The sequence below is a fragment of the Rhinoraja longicauda genome, chromosome 12 (assembly GCF_053455715.1).
Source record: "Rhinoraja longicauda isolate Sanriku21f chromosome 12, sRhiLon1.1, whole genome shotgun sequence".
NCBI classification, from domain to species: Eukaryota; Metazoa; Chordata; class Chondrichthyes; order Rajiformes; family Arhynchobatidae; genus Rhinoraja; species Rhinoraja longicauda.
In genome coordinates this window covers 50,076,895-50,094,292 of record NC_135964.1, presented here as the reverse complement: position 1 = coordinate 50,094,292, position 17,398 = coordinate 50,076,895, and the positions used below count along the sequence as shown (strand labels likewise).

Genomic DNA, 17,398 nt, shown 5'->3' with positions numbered 1-17,398 from the left:
TGTGGAGCGATTGTAACGTGTGATTGTAGATCTGCTTCTGAGGCTAGCACGCAAATAGTCGCCTGGGTTGGGCGCCATCTTGGAGCAAAGTCCACTTGACTTTAAGTTAACAAGTGCATTAATGGGGACTTCCATTGGGATGGTGCAAAGCACGTTTTTTGAGATGCAGCAAATGATGCTCGACTAACCAAATACCTGTAGCTGACCCGAGAGCCCTCAAATGGACAAAGACAAATATTTTCATTTTTCAGATTCTCTCAGTAATGGATATAATATTTTTTTAATGTAACTAAAAAAGGGCATCATAAAAATATAGAAAATTAGGTGCAGGAATAGGCCATTCGGCCCTTCGAGCCAACGCCGCCATTCAATATGATCATGGCTGATTATCCATAATCAGTACCCCGTTCCTGTTTTCTCCCCATATCCCATGATTCCTTTAGCCCCAAGAGCTAAATCTAACTCACTCTTGAAAACATCCAGTGAATTGGCCTTCACTGCCTTCTGTGGCAGAGAATTCCACAGACTCACAACTCTCTGGGTGAAGATGTTTTTCCTCATCTCAGTCCTAAATGGCCTATCCCTTATTCTTAAACTGTGACCCGTGGTTCTGGACTCCCCCAACATCGGGAACATTTTTCCTGCATCTAGCCTGTCCAATCCTTTAAGAATTTTATATGTTTCTCTAAGATCCCCTCTCATCCTTCTAAATTCCAGTGAATACAAGCCCAGTCGACCCATTCCTTCAGGCATCAGAGTGGCGAGGCCGATAAAGTTGTTGCCTCACAGCGCCCGAGTCTAAGTCCACTTTGACCTACAACCTGTGCGTCTTTGGAGGGTGGGAGGAAACCTGAGATCCTGGAGAAAACACACGCAGGTCACGGGGAGAACGTACAAACGCCGTACAGTACAGACAAGCACCCTTAGTCAGGATCGAACCTGGGTCTCAGGTGCTGAAAGCGCTGTAAGACAGCAACTCTACCGCTGCGTCACTGGGCCTGAGACATAGTCATACATACATTAAGGATAGCGGAGTCAGGGGGTATGGGGAGAAGGCAGGAACGGGGTATTGATTGAGAATGATAAGCCATGATCACATTGAATGGTGGCGCTGGCTCGAAGGGCCGAATGGCCTCCTCCTGCACCTATTGTCTATTGTCATACAGTGCGGAAACATGCCCTTCGCACCCGTAGTCAGGATCGAACCCGGGTCTCTGGCGCTGTAAGGCAGTGGCTCTACTACTGCGCCCTTATTGACCAGGATAACCGCTGATCGTAGAGCCAAAGCGTGGACCAGACGGGCCACACGTGCCGTGCCGTACCGTAAGGTATCCCGAGATGCTCCTGCTCTTTGCGGTATCCCTCGAGGGCGGCGGCCCATCGCGTTACTTGCTCCGAGGTCTCGTCTGGGATCGCCGTCAGCTGCTTCGAGCCGTCTAACGTGATGACTTGCGTCTCCTCCACCAGCTGGGCCTCGGCGCCCCCGTGGTGCGAGGCGTCCGGGTCGATCACCACCTCCACCGTCTCCACCGGCTTCACTATCTCCAGGATGTTAAGCTTCGGCTCCACCCCTGCTAAAAGTAACAACGCTTAAACCAAAGAACGAGGCACGCTCTTCCCTGCCAACCTCCCCGACAGCACGTCACTGCCATGCGATAGAAACAAAGAACTGCAGATGCTGCTTTACACCAAAGATAGACACAAGGTGCTGGGGTAACTCAGCAGCTCAGGCAGCATCTCTGGAGAAAATGGACAGGTGACATTCCAGGTCGGGACCCTATATCTGACTGACGAAGACAAAATGCTGGAGTAACTCAGCGGGTCAAGCAGCATCCCTGGAGAAAATGGATTAGGAGAGATTTCAGGTTGGTAACCTTCTTCGATCTGAAGAAGGGTCCCGACCCAAAACGTCACTTATTTCATTTTCTCCAGGGATGCTGCCTGACCCGCTGAGTTGCTCCAGCATTTGGTGGCTGTCTTTGGTATAAACCAGCATTTTTATTACCCGATTGAAGCCAAGCTGGCCAATTCTGACCAGGCATGGCACGGCATGCAAGAGTAGAGATGGTGATAGGAAAACAAAGTCATGGCCTGCAGGGAAGCAAGGGGAATGCTGGAATGGTGCCACATCTGCATTTGAGCAGCTGTTTCCTATTCGGATTCCATGCCCCTCCCTCCCACTCCAATTTCCATTGCAGTTACTTGCGGCCAGACTAACAAAGTTTGAATAAGGGCTTGTGAATCGGGTCCTGTATCCCGCTCACCATCTTCATGGCACCACCATTTCATCTCCTCAAACTTGAGGGCCACAATGGCAGGCAGAGAACAAAAATCAAAGCTCAATCTGCGACCATGCCAATACATTCCTGCTCGGGTTCCAACTATCGGCTACGCTTTCTGCTTAGGAAAATGTGTCCGTACTTGAAACCCGAACCACAGCATGCAATCTAGAACAAGCTTACCTTGTCTGGAAATGACTTCCACGCTGAGCTGAACAGTGCCATCTGTTTTCACCCCCTGGTCGTATAAACTGCGATTTGGATCCAACTGTGGCGAGGCAGAGAAAACAAGACAAGGTTCCATGTGTAGGAAATAAAAAGGGTCTCGACCTGAAACGTCACCCATTCCTTCTCTGCCGAGACGCTGACTGACCCGCTGAGTTACTCCAGCATTTTGTGTCTACCCAAGCCAAGGTTCCAAGTCGTGTAGTGTAAGAAAATAACTGCAGATGCTGGTACAAATCGAAGGTATTTATTCACAACATGCTGGAGTAACTCAGCAGGTCAGGCAGAAGGGTCTCGACCCGAAACGTCACCCATTCCTTCTCTGCTGAGATGCTGCCTGACCTGCTGAGTTACTCCAGCATTTTGTGAATAAATAACTATGATGTGTGAAGGGACTGCAGATGCAGGTTTAAACCGACTACGATTCCGCTTCAATAGGACAAACCGATCGTTGGCAATAAACAAAAAGCAAAAAAAACATGTTGTGTAGGAAGGAACTGGAGATGCTGATTTACACCGAAGAAAGATACAGAAAGCTGGAGTAACTCAGCAGGTCAGGCAGCATCTCTGGTGAAAAGGAATAGGTGACGTTTCGGGTCAAGACCCTTCTTCAGACTCTGAATAAAAAAGGTCTGAAGGATCTCAACCTTAAACGTCACCCATTCCTTTTCCCCAGAGATGCTGTCTGACCTGCTGAGTTACTCCAGCTTTTTGTGTCTATCTTCCACAAAAAACACATCCATCTTCAGAGTGCAAAAAAACCTATTTCTCCAAAAGTTCCCACTGGTGTTACGGGATTAAGTTTATTTCAGAAATAAAGCAGGTCACAGTTATCTTTGCTGTAAAGCCAATCCGGCAGTAATCAGATAAGCTTAACAAAGGAATCGTACTTTCAGGCTTGCTAAAAGAATTAGTGGTGCAAATCTACAGCGTTGAGGGATCAACCTTGCCCTTTGTGCTAGCTGATGGATAAAACCAACTGCACTAATGAGTCTGACATATCCTCTCCCAATTCATTTTAATCCTACGTTCGAGGGACTTACTCAAGTTGCCTTTTAACAAAAAAGAGTTCCTGCCTCCCCAATAAAATGGAAAAGCGGCACTGTGGCTCAGCCATAGAGTTGTTGCCTTACAGTGCCAGAGGCCCTTCAGACTACCAGGGGGTACGGGGAGAAGGCAGGAACGGGGTACTGATTGAGAATGATCAGCCATGATCACATTGAAAGGCGGTGCTGGCTCGAAGGGCCGAATGGCCTCCTCCTGCACCTATTGTCTATTGACCAGCGATCCCCGCACGCTAACGCTATCCTACACGCACTAAGGACAATTAAAAAAAATTTTTTTTATACCAAGCCAATTAACCTACAAACCTGTGCGTGTGTGGGAGGAAACTGAAGATCTCGGAGAAAACCCACACAGGTCACGGGGAGAGCGTACAAACTCCGTACAGACAGCACCCTTAGTCAGGATCGAACCCGGGTCTCTGTAAGGCAGCAGCTCTAACCGCTGCGCCGCCCATACCCGTGCCAGCCGTATCCTTACCTGCAAACAGACTCGGCCAATCGGCCTCTGCAAGGTTTTACTCGATGCCGTCAAAAATCAGCCGTGCCCCAACTTAGAACCACAATCCTCACAAAGACCCAATTACTGTTCTGCTCCGTTTCTGTTATTGTCACGTGTGCCGAGGTACGGTGAAAAGCTTTTTGTTTGCGTTATTTGACTTCCCTGCAGCACCCAAAAGAATGTTGATTTCAATTATTCCGCGGTCCGAAATTATCCATTAACCCTGATCCTCATTTCCAGTTCCCTGTGTACAGTAAAGCATTGTAGTTAATGCTACGTGATCCTTGTGGTAAAATGAAAATGAAAACATGTAAATACTCAGTGTGCGGAATGGGAAAGTATGGGTAATGTTGCTGGTGGCATTTAAATGTATTTTAGATAGGCACATGGAGCGGAGGGAACCTACTGGGTCGACTGGGCTTGTATTCACTGGAATTTAGAAGGATGAGAGGGGATCTTATAGAAACATATAAAATTCTTAAGGGTTTGGACAGGCTAGATGGCCTACCCGTCATTCCTAAGGTGTTTTAAATCTCTAGGTTTTAAAGAGGTAATGCTGACGGAAGGAAAAACAGCCAGTGGGAGTCCACAAGGATAAGAAACATAGAAAATAGGTGCAGGAGGAGGCCATTCAGCCCTTTGAACCAGCACCGCCATTCATTGTGATCATGGCTGATCATCCACAATAAGGAGCTGGGTATTTGGAGTTCAGGGATGGAAGATAAACTACAGTTTCCTATACCAGTCCCATCTCTAATTCTTACACTTAACATTTATTTAAAACAATATGTTTTCCAGTCTCCAAGTTGCATGGATTTAGTGGACCAGGAGGTTAGCCAGTGGTGCTAACCTTCGAAATACAACACCTTGAATCAAGTTTGGAGGGATAATGGGGCAAACGCAGGCAAATGGGACTAGCTTAGATGGGGCATCTTGGTCAGCATGGATGAGGTGGGTCAAAGGGCTTGTTTCCTTGCCCTATGCCTATGACCACGACTCATCCAATGGACCTCAACTGGAACCTGCTTTGAATGAATCACCAGGCACCCAAAACCCTTCAACTTTAGGCCAGAACTCAGTGGTCACGTTTTTTATCATTCTGGTCAAAGTATACACGTTAGAAATTCTGACAGTTCTTCGAGTAATTCCATGACAGATCTAATTCTTTACCAAGATATCTTGAAGACAAATTTCATGTGCTTCCAAGGAACACTGAAGGCGCGGCTCTAACAGCTTCTTGAGATTACCGACTGGTTCATTGATGTCGATGGATTGGCTCACAAACTCCACTGTTGTGATGGTCGTCTGCTCTGCAATGCTGGAGGAGAAATGAAACGGAAAGAAATTAAAGTCGTTATCCGAGTTCAAAAAAATATTATGACAAACTTATAACTCAACTTTAGCCAGAGGGCGGTGAATCTGTGAAATTCATTGCCGCAGAAGGCTGTGGAGGCCAAGTCAGTGGATATTTTTAAGGTGGAGATTGATATGGTGTCAAGGGTTATGGGGTCGAGAGGGAAAGATAGATCAGCCACGATTGAATAGCAGAGTAGACTTGATGGACCGAATGGCCCAATTCTGTTCCTACAACTTATGAACAGAATGAGCCATTTGTTAAAAACAGGGAACTGCAGATGCTGGTTTACAAAGAAAACAGACACAAACGGCTGGAGTAACTCAGCGGTTCTGCCCAAAGAAGGATCCCGACCCAAAACGTCACCCACCCATGTTCTCCAGGGATGCTGCCTGACCCACTGAGTTACTCCAGCAATTTGTCACCTCCTTGTTTAGCAGAGGTTGAGTAGGCTGGGACTCCATTCTTTGGAGGGCAGGAGGTTGAGGGGTGATCGTAGAGAGGTGTATAAAATCACGAGAGGAATAGATCGGGTAGATGAACAGAGTCTCTTCCCCGGAGTAGGTGAATCAAGAACCAGAGGACATTGGTTTCAGGTGAAAAAATTTAATAGGAATCTGAGAGGTAACGTTTTCCACACAAAGGTTGGGGAGATGCATAGAACAAGCTGCCAGAGGAGGTGGTCAAGGCAGGGACTGTCCCAACATTTAAGAAGCAATTAGACAGGTATCTGGACAGCAGAGGTTTGGAGGGATATTGACCAAATGCGGGCAGGTGGGACCAGTGTAGCTGGGACGCGTTGGCTGGTGTGGGCAAGTGGGGCTGAAGGGCCTGTTTCCATACTGTACCACTCTATGACTCTATCTCTGGAGGAAAAGAATAGGTGACGTTTCAGGTCGAGACCCTTCTTCAGCGTGGGAGTCTTCCTCAGTGATTCAATCTATCCAGCAGTCTGAAGAAGGGCCTCGACTCAAAAATGTCACCTATTCCAGAGATGCTGCCTAACCGGCTGAGCTACTCCAGCACTTTGTGTCTGTTTTCGGTGCAAACCAACATCTGCAGTTTTTCCTTGCACATTACATGGATGGGCCAGATTAAACTTTGTGATAAAGATCAACGAAAACACTGCTGTGCTGTTAAAAATCAGACTGAACAGCAAAACAAAACCCCACCCCACCATATCCAGTTCTTCAATGTACTGTACAATTTATTTCCTCGTCTTGGAGTCGGTCCCAAAACCTGGGGTTGAAAATGTCAAGTGACTTAAAAAAAAAAAAAATGCTCCTTTGAAATGTGTTATTTACCTCACTTGATTCCATCTATTACCAGTACTGTGTGTGTGGGGGGGGGGGGGGGGGGGGGGGGGGAGAGGGGGCACTATAGCTTTATCTGGCTGAGTTACTGGCTCACAGTGGCAGAGACCTAGGTTTGATCCTGACCTTGGGTGCTGTCTGTGTGGAGTTTGCACGTTTTTCCCCGTGACCGCCTGGGTTGCCTCCGGGTGCTCCGGTTTCCTCCCGCACTCCAAAGACGCACAATTTTGTAAGGTTAATTGGCCTCGGTAAAGTAGTAAACTGTCCCTAGTGTGTAGGATTAGTGCTCGTGTACGGGCTGATTGCTGGTCGGCGTGGACCCGATGGGCCGAAGGGCCAGTTGCCGTGCTGTCTCTCTAAAGCTAAGTCCGGTCCTGCTGAGCCGGATGGTCACATCGCACAGTGAACCGGCACAGATCTACTTGCACTTTATTCTGTTTTAAAACTGTTCCAATTTGTTTCATTGGGTTGTTTAAATTAATAGACTAGCTAATTAATTTGTTGCATCGTATGGGAGGCGCATTCCCAATCTCGTTGTACCCCTGTACAATGACAATAAAGATATATTGTATTGTATTGTATTAAAAGTCTACAGTAACTAAGGGGTAACCCTACACCATGAGACTAGACACTCAACAGCTATCAGGAGTGAATTCAACAATTTCAGATAATCAGCCTTCCCAGTTTGTAACGGGACTGACTGTATTTTATTTTATTTCAGGTTTTCTGTAAATGCAGGGTTAGGAGCTTCAACACGATCTTTTCTTTCTTTTGCTCTTGCCCTCATTCAACCCAAGACGGATAATACACAATGTGTAGGAAGGAACCACAGATGCTGGTTCACAATAGACAATAGGTGGAGGAGTAGGCCATTCGGCCCTTCGAGCCAGCACCGCCATTCAATTTGATCATGGCTGATCATTCTCAATCAGTACCCCGTTCCTGCCTTCTCCCCATACCCACTGACTCCGCTATCCTTAAGAGCTCTATCTAGCTCTCTCTTGAATGCATTCAGAGATATTGGCCTCCACTGCCTTCTGTGGCAGAGAATTCCACAGAATCACAACTCTCGGGGTGAAAAAGATTTTCCTCATCTTAGTCATAAATGGCCTACCCCTTATAAATGGCCTACCCCTTATTAGTAAACTGTGACCCCTGGTTCTGGACTCTCCCAACATCGGGAACAATTTTCTTGCATCTGGCCTGTCCAATCCCTCAAGAATTTTATGTTTCTATAAGATCCCCTTAAGTGGCTTCACTTAAATGGCACCAACCACAACATTATCCATTCTCCCATTCTGCAACACAGAGCATTTACACAATTTTTTCATTTTCAGTGCACAATTCTGAAATTATGGAAGACGCTCATGAAGTGGGCTGAAAAGGGGAAACTCGTCTCTCTATTTAGCTTGGAAACTGAAGGACCTGGAGAAGCTGAAATCTTCAGCAAAGCACAAAGTGCTGGAAGTACTCAGACGGTCAGGCAGCATCTGTGAAGGGATTAGGGAGGCACCATTTCTGGTCAGGACCCTCCTTCGTGTGTGTGAAGTTTCAGGTTGGGACCCTTCTTTAGTTTAGTTTTGAGAGACAGCTCGGAAACAGTCCCTTCGGCCCATCGAGTCCGCGCCGACCTGCTATCCCCACACACATTACACTACCCAATTTTACATTTATACCAAGCCAATTAACCTACAAACCTGTTTGCCTTTGGTGCGTGGGATGAAACCAAAGATCTCGGCGAAAACCCACGGGGAGAACGTACGAACTCGGTACAGACAGCACCCGTAGTCGGGATCGAACCCAGGCCTCTGGCTCTGTAAAGCAGTAGCTCTACCGCGCCAATCAATCTGAAGAAGGGTCTGACCCGAAACGTCACGTATCCGTTCCTTCCACAGATGCTGCCTGACCCGCTGAGTTCCTCCAGTACTTTGCATTCCCCCTTTAGTTTCTTGTGCTTGCTCTGCAAGTGCTCGGTGTTAATACCAGTCTTTAAAAAATACCCAAGTGCCAATAGTAAATAACCTTTCTTGAGGCAGTGGAGACGGTAAGAGATTTCTTCCCCCAGTCTTGTTGAACAAAAATCACCAAATGAAATTATAGAACACAGTTGACTGAATACCGGTCGAGGTATGTGCTCTGATCGCTGCTTTGCCCGCCTACCTTTCCTCTGTGCAATGCCGCTTATCCTCGCCATCTATTTCTATTTCTATTTCTGCGGATCGCTTCGTCATGGCTGTGGGATTTGGAACTCACAATCTGCAGGTAAAGAGGAGGACAAAACTGCAGCAGTCAGAAAAATAAAAACACAAGCAACAAAATAGAGGCTCCGCAGAGATAGTGGCGACGATCGCCCTGGCAGGTTGCTTCAAGTCAAGTCAAGTTTATTTGTCACATACATATACAAGATGTGCAGTGAAATGAAAGTGGCAACGCCTGCGAACTGTGCTAAACTACGAACAGAATAGAAGAAAAAAAAAAAAGAAATGTTGACACAAAAAATAAATTAATACAGTAAATTAAATTAGTCCCTGGTGATATGAGAGTTAACAGTCCTGATGGCCTGTGGGAAGAAACTCCGTCTCATCCTCTCTGTTTTCACAGCGTGACAGCGGAGGCGTTTGCCTGACCGTAGCAGCTGGAACAGTCCGTTGCTGGGGTGGCAGGGGTCCCCCATAATGTTGCTGGCTCTGGATCTGCACCTCCTGATGTATAGGTCCTGCAGGGCAGCGAGTGTAGTTCCCATGGTGCGTTCTGCCGAACGCAGTACTCCCTGCAGGGCCTTCCTGTCCTGGGCAGAGCTGTTCCTGAACCAGACTGTGATGTTGCCGGACAAGATGCTCTCTACAGCCCTCACGGCTCCTCCGTGCCGTCTCCCGCTCTCCGTCCTAGCTTCTTGCCTTCCGTCCAGCGAGGACGTGCAAGCGTCAAGCTGGGAAAAGGCCCCGTGAGTGCGCATCGCTCACTTGCACAGTCGGCGAATGTCACACAGGTGCATGCAGACGCACACGCGTGCAGAAGCACACACGTGATTGTTCGACCCTCACCTAAAGCGCGCTCCAGCACAAACTGTATCTCGTGTTCCTTCTTTTCCAGTACAGGGGGCGCAGAGGTCAAGGTTCACTGCAGTTGCCCCACTCCCCTCCCACAACCCTGACCAACCACAGAGTGACTGGGGAAGTTTTACATAGAAATATAGAAAATAGGTGCAGGAGGAGGCCATTCGGCCCTTTGAGCCAGCACCGCCATTCATTGTGATCATGGCTGATCGTCCCCAATCAATACCCCATGCCTGCCTTCTCCCCATATCCCTTCATTCCACTTGCCCCTAGAGCTATGTCTAACTCTCTCTTGAATCCATCCAGTGATTTGGCTTCCACTACCCTCTGTGGCAGAGAATTCCACAAATTCACAACTCTCTGGGTGAAAAAGTTCCTTCTCACCTCAGTTTTAAATGGCCTCCCCTTTATTCTAAGACTGTGGCCCCTGGGTCTGGACTCGCCCAACATTGGGAACATTTTTCCTGCATCTAGCTTGTCCAGTCCTTTTATAAGTTTCTATAAGATCCCCTCTCATCCTTCTAAACTCCAGTGAATACAAGCCTAGTCTTTTCAATCTTTCCTCATATGTCAGTCCCGCCATCCCAGGGATCAATCTCGTGAACCTACGCTGCACTGCCTCAATTACAAGGATGTCCTTCCTCAAAATTAGGAGACCAAAACTGTACACAATACTCCAGATGCTGAACAATACTCCAGATGCTGAACATTATTTCCTGATCTCCCCCAGGAAAAACTGGAGCAACAGAGCCTTGCTGGTGTGCCAAAGTCACATCGTCAGGCAGCTGCTGTTTTTCTCACCTAGATCTTTTTTTTTTTAAATCACCAGTGACTGATTTGTCACATGGGATTTATATACAGTAGCTTGCGAGTCTACGAACACTCCACTGACTCGGGGTGCTAATTACTGCAGCTCCCACAGAGATGCACCTCAGTCTGCGATCAGTTAATCATCCGTAATCAGCAACTGCCGCCCTTCAATCAGTTTCAGTACCTTTGAATCGAGGAGGGAGCGAGACTGTGAGTCTCGATCACCTTTTGGTTCACAGGTTTTAAGCCACCCGCAAGAAAAATAAAAACTACCAACTCATTGTAGAGGTGATCTTTTCTAGAGGTGTATAAAATCATGAGAGGAAAAGATCACAGCGTAGATGCACAGTCTCTTGCCCAGAGTAGGTGAATCGAGGACCAGAGGACATGGGTTTAAGGTGAAGGGGGAAAGATTTAATAGGAATCCGAGGGGTAACTTTTTTCACACAAAGGGTGGTGGGTGTATGGAACAAGCTGCCAGAGGAGACAGTTGAGGCAGGGACGATCGCAACGTTTAAGAAACATTTAGGCAGGTACATGGATACGATAGGTTTGGAGGGATATGGGCCAAATGCAGGTAGGTGGGACTGGTGCAGATGGGACACGTTGGTCGGTGTGGGCACGTTGGGCCGAAGGGCCTGTTTCCACACTGCATGACTCTATGACGCTCATTACAAACAGAAGGTAAAAGCTTATTGTAAATCAAATGAACCCTGTTGGGTTCATCTGCACGAAACAAGCATCTAAAACTCCCAGACAAACAGCCATCTTCTTACTGCCACTGTCAATTTAATTCTCCTGAAAGCATTAAATCAGCGTGGCGTTTAACTGCAATCACGAACATTGCAGGCTGGTAGCTAGCTAGCTCGCTGATCACTTTTACATTTTCAGGAGAATCTCGCATTCTCTCTCCTCACCTCCCCCCACGGCAGGTTTTCTGGTGTCAGCTTAGAATTGACCTGATGCACCAAATTCAGCTTCACTTTGAGAAATGAAGGGAAGGCTAGGTTGAATTTGGGTATTTGGCTTGCTAATCAAGTATTGAAAGGCTCACATAAAGAAAGGCTGAACCCACAGAAAAATAGAAGGAATAGAAAGGAGAATTAAAAAAAATTGCAAAATGTCGAATCTTTAGTCTTTTGCTGAACATAGACTCTCGCTACTTAAACACAAAAGAAATACAGACGGTGAAGTGCCCACACATCTAACATTTTCACCATTAGCTGCAAAGACTCGAATCTTTCACAGATCACCAGCACTGTTGCTTTGACCCCAACCTATATTAACCTCTCATTAATCACAGAACCAGGAACCGATTATCAATTTGGTTTTTTTTCTCCTTCAGCACAAACGGGAATTTCTATGCTCAGCTAGAAATTGCTAACCCAGTGTGTTAAATTGGTGACGCATCGTTTAGCTACACAGAGCAGCAAGTTATGGGTTCAATCTTGAATCCGGTAGCGTGGAGATCTTCTATCTTCAATCTTCATGCTACCAGATCCTCACTAACATGATAGCAGAGGCTGCTTGTTCACACTGCAGAGCTTGGCCGATGGAGGGAGGTAGGATGCATGAAGAATGCGGTGTAAAAATCATTTCATGATCATTCCAGTCTTTCTGCTGACTAGGTTAGCATGCAACAAAAGCTTTTCACTGTACCTCGGTACACGTGACAATAAACTAAACTGGACTGAACAAGGTTTTTCCACTGTCATAAGGGATAGTAAAATTAGGCCATTCGGCCCATCAAGTCATCTCCTCCATTCAATCGTGGCTGATCTATCTCTCTCTCTCTCCAAACCCCATTCTCCTGCCTTCTCTCCGTAACCCCGGACACCCGAACTAATCAAGAATCTATCTATCTCTGCCTTAAAAATGTCCACTGACCTGGCCTCCACAGCCTTCTGTGGCAAAGAATTCCACAGATTCACCACCCTCTGACTAAATAAATTTCTCCTCACTGTACCTCGGTATATGTGACAATAATAAGCCTACCTGTTCTCCAGGTTTCCACTCTTGATCGCTACTCTGTGCCACCCCCCCCCCCCCCCAAAAAGAAAGTGGGTGGAGAGATTAAAAAACAGAAAACGCTGGAAACGCAGCAGGCAAGGTTGGCACAGTGAAGAGAGAAACAAGGTTACATTTTCAGAACACTATCCCTCCAACGATGAGAATCCGTAGTAATCCATTAGACAGAATTTGACTGCTCCAGCAATTGGGCGGCACAGTGGTGCAGCTGGTAGAGCTGCTGCCTCACAGGTCCAGAGACCTGGGTTCAATCTTCACCTCGGAGTGTGTGTGTGTCTGTGTGTGCCTGTGTGTGTGTGTGTGTGCCTGTGTGTGTGTGTGTGTGCCTGTGTGTGTGCGTGTGTGTCTGTGTGTGTTTGCGCGTGTGTGTACACAGTTTACACGTTCTTCCCTATGACAGGGTGGGCTTCCTCCAGTTGCTCCGGTTTCCTCACACACTCCAAAGACGTGCAGGTTTCTAAGTTAATTGGCCTCCAAATTGCCCCCTAGCGTGTAAGGAGTAGATGAGACAGTGGGATAACATAGAACGGGCGATCAGTGTGGACTTGGTGGGCCGAAGTGCCTGTTCGGTGCTATATCTCCAAATTAAACTAAACCACTCCAGTCACTCCATACTTATGATAGCCCTGATTTTACCTTAAGGAGTTGTCTGTATCTTTGACAAACATAGGATAAAAGAGAGAATGTAGAAGCAAGGAACTGCAGATGTTGGTTTACAAAAAAGGGTCAAAGTGCTGGAGATCATAGGGCTTCTGAAGAGTGCGCCAATAATTCAAAATGCCTCAAACAAAAACAAAAAAAGCCTGGATAATAATCTAATGCACTGTACATTGAACAGGGGGAGTACATCTTTCATTTAGGTTTTAGTATGATGTGCCGTATGACTTATATTTTTCTCTATCAAGATGCTGGGAGCACGAACATAAATCTACAAGTGCCAGTCACGGGGCTAAAGTGGTCATTCATCATGAGTGAGCAAATGCAACAAATCTTTCAGCATGATCTGGAAATGTAAAACAGGTGCTATAACACACTTTGAGTGATCATGCTATGCATATGGTTGTGAGGAACCGGAACTTTGAAACATACTTAGTTTAGTTTAGAGATACAGTGCGGCAACAGGCCCTTCGGCCCACCGAGTCCGTGATGACCAGCGATCCCCGCACACCAACACAATCCTACGCACACTAGGGAGAATTTAAAATTCTCTGGCTCTGTGAGGCAGCAACTCTACCGCTGCACCACCCCGACATTCATGGACAGTTTCTTCCCAGCTGTTATCAGGCAACTGAATCATCCTACCATAACCAGAGAGCAGTGCTGAACTATTATCCACCTCTTTGTTGACCCTCAGACTATCGTTGATCCGACTTTGCTGGCTTTACCTTGTATTAAACGTCATTCCTTATCATGTATCTATACCCTGTAAATGGCTCGATTGTAATCATGTGTTGTCTTTCTTCTGAATGGATAGCACGCAACAAAAGCTTTTCACTGTACCTCGGTACACGTGACAATAAACTAAATTGAAACTGAGAACAACTTTCTCACAATGTTTCAAGCTTTGTGCAGCAAACTGAATCACATTACCAACACCACGGATTTAAAGCCACACTGGAAATTCACAGCTTCTTTGATGTTAACACTTCAGGTCAATCATCTCAATTGTTCTTCTCCCTCCACAGATGCTGCCTGACTAGCTCCAAGAAGCCAAGCACGAGGACCACAGGCGGACTACAACGGTGCCACCTGGGCCAGGTCGACCCCACAACAACATTGGGCCTTCATGGTCAGGTCAACAATCCTGCATTTACAACAACTGGGACTTGAAAATGGTGCCAAACTGGCAACTCTGTGTACTGGAGAGAAGCAATGGGTGGCGTTTCGGGTTGAGACCCGTCTTCAGGCTTCTCCGGGTCTCGACCAGAAACGTCGCCCATTCCTTCTCTCCAGAGATGCTGCCTGTCCCGCTGAGTTACTCCAGCATTTTGTATCTATCTTCGGTTTAAACCAGCATCTGCAGTTCCTTCCTACACAACTCTGTATACTTTCTCAGCGCACTATAGCTATACACTTGTACCGTATCTGAAATGGTGATCTATTGAACGTGTATCTAACATGTATCTAAGTGCATGTGTACAGTGATACAGGTGCTCCTTAACCTACCATGTGGCTATGTTCCGAGAAACCCATTGTAAACCGAAAATATCGCAAGTCAAAATGCATCCTAACGCATGGCATCCCTGTGTGGTATCTCAGCTGCACAGGGGCAGAGAAGAGCTCTTCAGCGGGTAGTCCATAGAGCTCAGAGGACCATCGGAACACAGCTACCAGCCTTGGAGAACATCTACAACACACGATGCCTCAGAAAAGCCACCAGCACCCAACAAAGACTCCTCACACGCCTGCAACAGTCTGTTCGAAATTCTACCATCGGGCCTTCTATGTCCGCACCTCCAGACTCAGGAACAGCTTCATCCCCAGGGCCATAGCTGCTATGAACCGGTCCTGCTGAGCCGGATGGTCACATCGCACAGCGAACCGGCACAGACCTACTTGAACTTTATACTGTTTTAAAATTGTCACTAATTTTGTTTCACTGGGTTGTATAAATGTATACCGATTAGCTAATTAATTTATTGCATCGTATGGGAGGCGCATTCCCAATCTCGTTGTACTCCTGTACAATGACAATAAAGATATATTGTATTGTATTTAATACACCTGATCACGTGGCTGGAAACGAGCTGCGGCTCGCTCCGGCTTGCTGCCGTTTGCACCATCGCAAAGTCGAACTATCATAAGTCGAAGCATCGTAAGGCAGGAAGCATCTGTACTTGTACTGAACTGTATACAGTCATTCACAGTACGTCGTGCATGTGACAAGTACCATACCGTAGCTGAGTATACCCAATATTCTTCTTTTACATTGGTCAGTATGGACGAGTTGGGCCAAAGGGTTTGCCTCTTTGCTGAATAGCTCTCTGAATCTATATGTACAAGGACAAGCACAGCATTCTCGCAAATGGTTACTTAGTCAAGACACTGTCCGCGTGTACTGGCGCCTATGACATTCACACATTATTTGGAATTTCCTGGCTCCTGGCCAACATGTTCCTCGCAACCAACGATGAACCGGTTGGACATCACACAGCTGTTTTCCAGATGCTGATGGCAAGGGCAAAAGACTCTCTGCATTCATCCTAGCTGTGATGTTATGTACCTCTTGGGGCGGCACGGTGGCGCAGCGGTAGAACTGCTGGTTGAAGCGCCAGAGACAATAGACAATAGGTGCAGGAGGAGGCCATTCGGCCCTTCGAGCCAGCACCGCCATTCAATGTGATCACGGCTGATCATTCTCAATCAGTACCCCGTTCCTGCCTTCTCCCCATACCCCCTGACTCCGCTATCCTTAAGAGCTCTATCTAGCTCTCTCTTGAATGCATTCAGAGAATTGGCCTCCACTGCCTTCTGAGGCAGAGAATTCCACAGATTTACGACTCTCTGACTGAAAACGTTTTTCCTCATCTCAGTTCTAAATGGCCTACCCCTTATTCTTAAACTGTGGCCCCTTGTTCTGGACTCCCCCAACATTGGGAACATGTTTCCTGCCTCTAACATATCAAACCCCTTAATAATCTTATACGTTTCGATAAGATCTCCTCTCATCCTTCTAAATTCCAAGAGAGACGATATTGAATACTTTTTAACTTTGTTGCTGCTCTTCGCGTGGCAACTCTTACATACTTGTAACTGTGTGCAAACAAAGAATCTCACTGTATCAAGTCGCCCCATAGCAGAAGCCTCCACGTCGCGGGGCTGGAAACTGGAAGTGTCCTGAGCTAATTCTGCTACCACCACCATCTACTGTAACAAGTGATGGCTCTCACTGATCGTCGCCTGAAGCTTGCGTCCCTTTCAGGATGGACGATGACAGTGACGTAACATTTGAAACATGGATAATGGACACGAAAGAAGAAGACTGTACCAAGTACACGTGACAATAAAGTATCAATCAATCAATAAAGTATCACAAAATGAGAAGTGAGAAGAAACGTTTCACAAACTTCTCACAAAGTGAGAAGAAACGTTTTCATCCAGAGAGTGGTGAATTTGTGGAATTTCCCTGCCACAGAGGGCAGTGGAAGCCAAATCATTGGATGGATTTAAGAGGGAGTTAGATAGAGCTCTAGGGGCTAGTGGAATAAAGGGATATGGGGAGAAGGCAGGCACGGATTATTGATTGTGGACGATTAGCCATGATCACAATGAATGGCGGTGCTGGCTCGAAGGGCCGAATGGCCTCCTCCTGCACCTATTTTCTATGTTTCTATGTTTCTAAAATACTGGAGCAACTCAGCGGGTCAGGCAGCATCTCAGGAGAGAAGGAATGGGTGACGTTTTGGGTCGAGACTCTTTTTCAGACTGATCAGAGAAGGAACTTTTTCACTCAGAGAGTTGTGAATTTGTGGAATTCTCTGCCACAGAGGGCAGTGGAGGCCAAATCACTGGATGCATTTAAGAGAGAGTTAGATAGAGCTCTAGGGGTAGTGGAATCAAGGGATATGGGGAGAAGTTGGGCATAGGTTACTGATTGTGGATGATCAGCCATGATCACAATGAATGGCGGTGCTGGCTCGAAGGGCCGAATGGGCTCCTCCTGCACCTATTTTCTATGTTATATTTTCAAATGACAGGCCGAGGGCAGAGCCCCTGTCCACCGTCATTCCTCATAAGTCTCACTAACATGGAGTTTATTCTGCTGATATC

The 17,398-nt window shown here is 46.8% G+C and overlaps 1 protein-coding gene across 5 annotated transcripts in view; it reads right to left on the bottom strand.

Annotated features, from left to right (window-relative positions):
• gabpa (GA binding protein transcription factor subunit alpha) overlaps positions 1-17,398 on the bottom strand; it is a 57,802-nt gene that overhangs the window by 25,811 nt on the left and 14,593 nt on the right. For 4 of the 5 annotated variants that reach the window (XM_078409726.1, XM_078409722.1, XM_078409723.1 and 1 more), the window contains exons 3-6: positions 8,895-8,990; positions 5,238-5,385; positions 2,463-2,547; positions 1,323-1,574 (exon numbers count right to left, since the gene is read on the bottom strand). In XM_078409726.1, coding sequence (XP_078265852.1) covers positions 1,323-1,574; positions 2,463-2,547; positions 5,238-5,385; positions 8,895-8,965 — 556 coding nt within the window. In that variant the 5' untranslated portion in view covers positions 8,966-8,990. The remainder of the gene's footprint in view (positions 1-1,322; positions 1,575-2,462; positions 2,548-5,237; positions 5,386-8,894; positions 8,991-17,398) is intronic. The other variant, XM_078409725.1, reaches the window with a different exon arrangement.